The sequence below is a fragment of the Pyrus communis genome, chromosome 12 (genome assembly GCF_963583255.1).
Source record: "Pyrus communis chromosome 12, drPyrComm1.1, whole genome shotgun sequence".
NCBI classification, from domain to species: Eukaryota; Viridiplantae; Streptophyta; class Magnoliopsida; order Rosales; family Rosaceae; genus Pyrus; species Pyrus communis.
The window spans coordinates 23,450,317-23,458,360 of record NC_084814.1 but is presented as its reverse complement, the minus strand read 5'-3'; the positions used below and the strand labels follow the sequence as shown (position 1 = coordinate 23,458,360).

Here is an 8,044-nt window from a genome sequence, read left to right as displayed (position 1 = left end):
TTCAAGGCAACCCAAAATGTGTTTTGGAGTGAAAAAAAAAACAGGCGAGAATTAAGACAATGACAAATGTTTAGTTGCATATCAATTTTTTTATGTGTTCAGAACAGAGCAATTATGTCATCATACAAGTGTCAAAAATTTATTTTCAAGTGTCCCTCCTCTTATATAATTACGTATATAATATGTTTTTGGCATATTAAAAAATTTATATATGTGTAATAAAACCAAAACGACTTAAATAAATAATGTGGGCATAACCAAGTCAACGTGGCATTATCTCAATCACTCCTAGCCAAATTTGCCGTAGGCCGTACTCCTCGTTGTTGTTGGACATCTTTTTTAATTAATTTTTATTTTGATATTTACATTTTGACCTATATTTTTTTTATTAGTTTTTAAATTCTTGGTCATCTTTCCAACTCACATGGATTCACATTAACTAATAAAATGATTCAGGATTAAGATTTCGTGGACTTAAACACGAGTTTTGTCTCATGTTATTTGTAAGCAAACTTCTTCGGGCTCTTAAGACGGTTGCCGTTTCAACCAACCAACGGTATCAAGACCAAGAGGTCCAAGACGGCTTTTATATATTCCTCCAAACGTTTCAAACATAACTACTCACAATGATCTAATCATTTGGCTTCGGTTTTGACCATCTGAAGCCAAAGCTATATTCATTTTGTTTGCAAATGGTTTAAAAGTAAACTAAAATCGTTTGATACCGAACTAAATTAAAATCACATAGTTTGATTCTATTTCGGTTATAACTTCAAAGTCACGTCAAACCAAACGCAAAAACTTTCGGTTTTGGCCATCTGAAACTGAAGCTATATTCATTTAGTTTGCAAATGGTTTGAAGCCAAACCAAACCCGTTTGAAACCCAACTGAACCAAAATCAAATAGTTTGGTTCCATGTATGTTTTAGCTTCAAAATTGAACTGCAAAATCTTTCGGTTTTAATTTCACTCAAAACCGCATTGAATTGAACCGTGTCCATTGAAACCAAACTGTTGGGTTTTTTCCACTATGGTTTGGTTTCAAACCAAAACCATCCAAAACGTAAAAAATCGACAATCCCGTACGGTTCGGTTTGGTTCATGTTTCGATTTAAGTTTTTGGATTCAAGTGGCCACCCCTACATTTAACTAATGGATTCAAGACAGGTGCTGAAATAGTGACAACTCGTCTCCCTCACTTAAATCCAGCTGGATAGAATGGGATGCCATTGCGCGCGCAGATAGAACGGGCCACAGAGGATCCGGAACCAAGAAGCAGAAAAGCAGGTAGTATAAAAGCGCTTCTGGCGAAGAGCCGCGGAGAGGACGTAGTAGAATGTGGTCCGCGAGTGAAATGAAGCGATACAGAAACGAACACGAAGCGTGCAGGACTCGCACTCACGCTCACACTCTCACCCGTTTGGCTTCTCTATAAGCGCTTCCGCTTCCCCCGAAGCTTGCAAAGCCTCGGTCTTCTCAAAGCTTCCAACTTTCAAGCTTCTTTCCGCGTTTTCTTGGAATCGGCTTCCTTCATGTCCAGCGAGGCCGAGCCGTCGCCGTCCGGGTTCGGCACCGACGTGCCTAGCAACGTCGAGGACTACATTTCGGTGAGTGTGCGTTTTTTTTTTTGTTAGTTTTGTTTGGCCTGTTTGGTTGCTGAGAAAATGTTGGAAATGAGGATAATTTGAGTAATTTGTTGTTGGAATTATGATTATTTTTCTGATGAAAACGTGATTTCTGTTGATAATTTGATCGATAGAACAAGAACATGTGGGAAAAATGATTTCTTTCAATAATTTAAAGCTGTAGGATTGGAGGAAACAAGAAACTTTTAGTTGAAATCTGCTTGGTAGATGTAATTTGGGAACTGAGTTCGGTGGAGACATTGAAGTTTCTTGTGTTTTTCCCAGCATTTTCTTTGCCAACGAATTCGAAGAACGGAGTTTTCACCATCGATTGGATAAAGTATCATGTCAAATTCACATTCTTTTATATAAATGGTGCATTTGATTGGTTGTTCGTTTTTTTTTTCTCGATCTTTTGAGCTTAATTTAAACTGTGGAACATTAGCCATGTTAAAGTTTTTGTATATCGGAGTGTTAGAACTTGAACCGGAGCCTGTGTATTTAACTTCATCTTGGCTCATAGCTTGCTTCATTCGGTGCAGTATTTGTAGCAAAATAAAGAATAAACGGCAATCTATTTTGAGCTCTAATGATATAATAAAGTTTTCTGATTTAGCTCGGTGGAGTTCCTATTTTATGTAAGTCAAGTCAAGAGTTTATGAGATTGAGTTTCGTTGTCATTGTGTTTACTAGTTTTACTGCTATAAATTTGTCCAAAACCAATGCAAGTGTTAAGTTTTGTTCAGTGAGAGAACATTTTTCTGTTGACACTTTAAGACCGTGCTTGTGAATCTGATGGTATGGCAATGTCTGAAATGCAGGCGAATGAAGGAGAGCCATCATTGCCCTGGGACATTTTTGGTCACGTTTTTGACCTTGTGAAGAATGGAAATCAGGCATTTAGAGAGAATCGCTTTGAGGAGGTGATAATTTAGCATCAATCACTGTGTGCATATTATCTTCTTTTGCGAGCTTCTAAATTTTAAAATCCACACGATATCTTTTATTAGTGTTCTTAATTTGCTGCAGCTATCCTAAGAAACCTTGTCTTTGGAGTTACCTAGTAGGTGTTGCCTAACTGTTTGAGTTGTAAGGATCATTATGAGGGATGACTGTAATTTTCTTCCATTGTATTTGTGGATTTCCTTAGGTGACCAAGGCTTTTAGTAACCTTAGTTTTATTGGAAATGGTGATTGTGATCAGGTAGATGTTGTTGATATGAGATTCTTAGAGGAGTATAAGAGAAGCAGAGAGCCAGTGTTTATTGATTATATTCTTTAAGAGGTAATTATATGTTGTACAAGTTTTGACAAAAGAAGACACGGTATTTCAATTTTCAATCAGTGTCATTCTTCCATCAACAACTGAAGGGACATGTAACATTTGGTTTTTAAATCTTTTTGTTTTGGGGGTTTCCTTCTTGCCGTGTTTAGTGTTAAGGGTCACCAAGGGTTGTCGGTTTGGGAAAGATTATTATGGTAATATTATTGTGGTTGTCGTTATTATCATCGGGTTCCTTGATACTGTGTTGCCACTATTGCCATGCTTATTTCTTTAGGAAATAAAATATGTTACAATCAAGTGATAAATTTTTCTTGCTGACTGGAATGATTATTAGCACTTTATCATTCTGCTTAATATTTTGTGTAATTTCATGAGTTTTAAGTTTTTGGCTGAAATATTTTCGGTTAGCTTCTCTGAATCTTGTTTATTCATTGCTGATTAGTAAGTTCATTTCATCAGGCAATTAATTGTTACTCCAGAGCCAATAACATTAAACCATGTGATCCAATTATTCTTGCCAACCGATGTGCTGCTTATATCAGGTTACTTTTATCAATTATATTCTTGAACCTTAATTTTTATGCCATTCACTGTCTAGGCTGTGCTCTTCTCAAGCATCTTCGAGATGAATTTTGACCTAATTTTGTACACTATTTGTTATATGTTTTGTTAAACTTATTTCAAGCAGGATCAGTAAATTCCTTAAACGCATACCGGCATCAGCTTCTGAATATAGAGCACGGACTGGATTGGATCCCACAACACATGCTGAAGTATGTCTTATCGGCTCACTGCTTACGTATTAGGAAACCAGAGTCTTTTTGAACCTGATAGCCGTTGGTATCATTCTAAAGAACTTTAAAAAAATTCTTCAGCTTGCGTTAAAGGATGCAGAGAAGTTAATCAACCTTCGAAGTAATTCAGAAAAGGCGTACATATTAAAGGCCGAAGCTCTCATTTTGGTGAGGACATGTTGCTATTTGTTTTTACCTTTATTCTTTTAGGACGAGGCGCCCAGGCGTCTACTACTTGTAAATTGGTCACGCTATGTGGCTCCTTTTCATAATTTTTATCATATTGAAATATTGAATATGAGGTTACAACCATTTATTTTTATTTTTATCTGCAATGACTATTTCCCCCCTGCACCTTTTTACTTGTGATTAATTGTCCATCAGTTTAAAGTATGCATTCGTTTGAATTGGCAGTTGGAGAAATATGAAATGGCCCGTGATGTTATTCTTTCGGGACTTCAGGTTAATCCTTTTAGGTAAATATAATGCTTTTCATTTTTCTGATTACTAGATAAATGGATATAACTATATGTTATTCAATACCCACTGGCTGTACGAGATTCTGTTTGTGAATTTCTAATTTGTTTTTATGTGGTATTCTGTAGCAATTATCTTCAGGAATCTTTCCAGAATTTAGAGAGAATACAATCTAATTTCACTGGGAGCAGAAGCCATAGAAAAGCAGAACGCAGTGATGACTTTGATTGCACACTATGCTTAAAATTACCATACGAACCTGTTACAACTCCTTGTGGGCATTCCTTTTGTCGTTCATGCCTATTTCAGTCAATGGATCGAGGTGAGTGTTTTGCTGGTATTATTCTATTTAATTGCGCTTGTATATATCTTCTTTTCCCTTATTCTTTCTCTGCCTTTTGTTAATTATCTTAGGTAACAAATGTCCCTTGTGCCGCACAGTTCTTTTCATTAGTCCTAGAACATGCGCGATCAGGTAAAGTGCTGATTTATAATATTTGAATGAGTTGTATCATTTGACATTGGAATTATTGCTTTATGGATTTTTGTACGCATGTTTTTGTTATTGGGGAATGGCACATCTAGGGAATGGTTCATGGTTTCACCTTGTACAATATTGAGTCTGGCATTGTGCCTAATACAGGGCATAACAATTAGTAAATTTATTGTTCTAGATTGTCCAATAAACGAAAAAAATAATTCAAGTACTATGAAATTAATAATGTCAATCTGTATTTAGGAAATCATTGTTGGAGCAGTTCAAATTGTTATGTTCATCATGGAATGTTTTATTTTCATTGTTGCCAGTGTTACACTCAATGACATTATACAGAAGAACTTCCCAGAAGAATTTTCCAAAAGGAAGTTAGAGAATGACCAAATGACAAACTTTGGTGTTGATTTGATGCCACTCTTTGTAATGGATGTTGTCCTCCCATTCCAGAAGTTTCCGCTGCACATTTTTGAACCACGGTATAGACTTATGGTAAGTTGCTTAGCATTTATACTTTCCACGTATGACATTCGTAAAATATTGAGACTTGGATTGACATTTTATGCAAAAGAACTATTTGACAAACTTATCTGGCAAAGTTTGTGTATCGATTTGGTACATTTGTATGGTCCATGTGTTTTGTATTGAATAATTATAGAATTTGTTTATAACTTGTTACTGAAAAACAACAGGTAAGGAGGATAATGGAAGGCAATCGTCGGATGGGAATGGTAGATTATTGTCACTGGTCCTTTTCTTTCCCTTTTAACTTTTTTTTTTTTTTTTTTTTTCTTTTTTTACGTATATAAAGTTTGACGCAGAAGTATAACTTTCACCGATTGTGGCTTTCTTGTATTTTATAGGTTATCGTTGATTCATCAACAGGTTCAATAGCAGAATTTGCTTGCGAAGTGGAAATTACCGAGTATGTCTTTCATCATCCTTCTTTCCTTCTTAATTTTGTAGTATGCAGAATGTCATTTGTAAACTCCACCATGAATGCTGCCTCTTAATACTTCTATTTTATAGATTTTTTCTTATAATTACTTTACCAAGTACTATCTATGTAGGTGTGAGCCACTTCCGGATGGGCGTTTATATTTAGAGGTTAGATACCAGTGCCGTTTTACTTAAACTGTACTGCATTTTGTGATTTTCTTTTTTCAAAGAGCCAGTCATATATTTATAATAATAAAATTTCATGCAGATTGAAAGTCGGCGAAGGTTTCGCATAATTCGATCTTGGGACCAAGATGGGTGAGTTGTCTAGCTATTCATTCAATCTCCAGTAACTGTTCTTGGCATCTTGCTCAGTATTTTTGTCTTTTTAATGCAGGTACCGTGTTGCAGAGATTGAATGGGTACAAGACACTCCACCAGAAGGACGTGAAGCGAGAGAAGAAGTAAGTTTATGATAATTTGGTTTCCGGAAATGGGAAGATAGAGATAATTTCGTCTCTTGTTTTCCTGTCATTTTGGTTATGCATATTGGTTTAACTTCTGTATCCGTACAGTTGCAGGAATTGGCAAGTAATGCAGCAGAGGATGCTCGATCATGGATAGCGCGGGGTAAGAGAGCAGCACGTCAAGGTAAAACACTCAGGGATGATGTCTAGTCTTTATTGAAGCCATGAAAGTTTTTAGTATACATGTGATGCCAGTGCACATGAGAATGGTTTCTGCCCCTCTATCTATTTGCAGATCGAAGACGACTTGAGAGACTTCTCGGTGTGGAAGCGATGATGCCTTCACTACAAGATCCTGAACGCTTCAGCTTCTGGGTAATCTTATAATTTTCTGTTCATCTACTAGTTAGTATATTGAGCACACAATCATGTTATCAACGGCATTAATGTATGATTCGATGCAGCTTGCCTCCTTATCAAACCGGCGTCCTCATGAAAGGTTGGATCTTCTACGCTTGCAAGATACAAAAGAGGTATTTTACTTTTCTTCCATCTGCATTAGCGATTTCACGGACGCGTAAGGCCTAGCGATGAATTATACCTCTCAACAAAGAACAAACACATGCTCCTTGAGATCTCGTTTAGAATAAGTTCATACATCAACGCCATGGCGTATGAACTACAGAGCTGCGAAGCTCTGGTGTTTGTGTCGTTAGACGGTTTCTTATCCATTTTTCGGTCTGCAGAGAATACACCGGGGACTGATATATCTTCAAGCGGAAGAGCAGGGTTGTCAAGTGCAATGACGAGAGCTGTAAGTAGGTTTAGTTCATATTCTTAATTGAATACAGTTTGCTGATTAAATTGTTATACAAGCAAAATTACATACTCTGAAAATTCAACATTCTTTGATCCACAAAATGTTGGTGGATAATTTGTTTATGGTATATGATATCCATACACCATTTTTTACTTCTCACACACCCTTTTCTAAATTTCGGCCATCGGATCGGATGGATTGAAGAAGATCAAAGGATAGAAATTAACAAAGGGTGTGTGAGAAGTAAAAAAAAAGTGTGCATAGCACACCCCTTTTTATTTGTTGTAACTTTGGGTTTGACCCCTATTAATAATACCATAAATAAAATAAAAATTCTGTTGGAACTTTGGGTTTGACCCCTATTAATAATACCATAAATAAAATAAAAATTCTGTTTTATTTTTTTATTGTGCAACTTTGTTCTTCTCTTAATTCTTGAATTCATAAATTTTAACTTCCCTTCTTATTAATTTTTCTTCAATAGTCCGGACTACTTGATAGTACGGAAATTAATGATCAACATTGAATTAGGAAAGGTATTTTAGCCAAAATGATCCATAAGATTGGCACTCCTTACTTTGTTCTTGAGATTTGAAATTGGTAGAAATTAAATAATGAGCAAAATGACAAAATGCTCTCAATTTATGAAACAATGGGCAAAATGAATTGACAAAATTTGAGGGATTTTTTTTTTTTTTTTTTTTTTGTTATTTAGGTTTTATTTAACAGAGATTTTTCAGGGAATGACCAAACTGATTGGCGGTGGACAAACTCAAAGATCACTTCTATCGATTTTAAATTTCAGTATCAAAGTGAAAAGTTATGATAATCTCATATATTATTTAGCTAAAAACCCAATTAGAAAATATTATTTATTCTAGCTTACCAAACTAATGAATAAGAAGTCGGACAAATCCTGTTTAATTGTACGAAGTTGAAGAGTTGACTTTAAATTAGATCCGAAGCAAACACTGGCCTACATTTTAATTTGTTTAGATGCTGACTTCTTGGAACTGGGAAGCCGTCCATTTCTGTCGTCATGCTATTGGTTTGTTCCTTTGAAACAGTCATGCATAGTTTGGTTTGCCTGCAATCATTTTAGAGTCGGTAAGATGTTTTCCGATAATCAAAAACACTTTTTATT

At 35.7% G+C, this 8,044-nt stretch overlaps 1 protein-coding gene across 1 annotated transcript; it reads left to right on the top strand.

The window, feature by feature from the left end:
* The first annotated feature begins 1,337 nt into the window (after window positions 1-1,337).
* Window positions 1,338-7,234, top strand: LOC137711657 (uncharacterized). The gene is made up of 18 exons (XM_068450912.1): window positions 1,338-1,607; window positions 2,447-2,548; window positions 3,370-3,452; window positions 3,599-3,683; window positions 3,786-3,872; window positions 4,119-4,180; window positions 4,310-4,503; window positions 4,596-4,656; window positions 4,989-5,166; window positions 5,367-5,405; window positions 5,538-5,599; window positions 5,745-5,781; window positions 5,882-5,931; window positions 6,011-6,077; window positions 6,189-6,264; window positions 6,376-6,455; window positions 6,545-6,613; window positions 6,827-7,234. Exons 1-18 carry the CDS (start codon window positions 1,533-1,535, stop codon window positions 6,884-6,886), a joined length of 1,467 nt encoding a protein of 488 aa, XP_068307013.1. The 5' UTR covers window positions 1,338-1,532; the 3' UTR covers window positions 6,887-7,234.
* Window positions 7,235-8,044: the final 810 nt, after the last annotated feature.

Excerpts from the sequence above, each read along its gene's own strand:
- LOC137711657 (XM_068450912.1), top strand. The coding sequence starts at position 1,533 with ATGTCCAGCGAGGCCGAGCCGTCGCCGTCCGGGTTCGGCACCGACGTG. Across the intron at positions 3,453-3,598 it reads CGATGTGCTGCTTATATCAG|GATCAGTAAATTCCTTAAAC; the intron begins GTTACTTTTATC and ends TATTTCAAGCAG. Across the intron at positions 6,078-6,188 it reads GACGTGAAGCGAGAGAAGAA|TTGCAGGAATTGGCAAGTAA; the intron begins GTAAGTTTATGA and ends GTATCCGTACAG.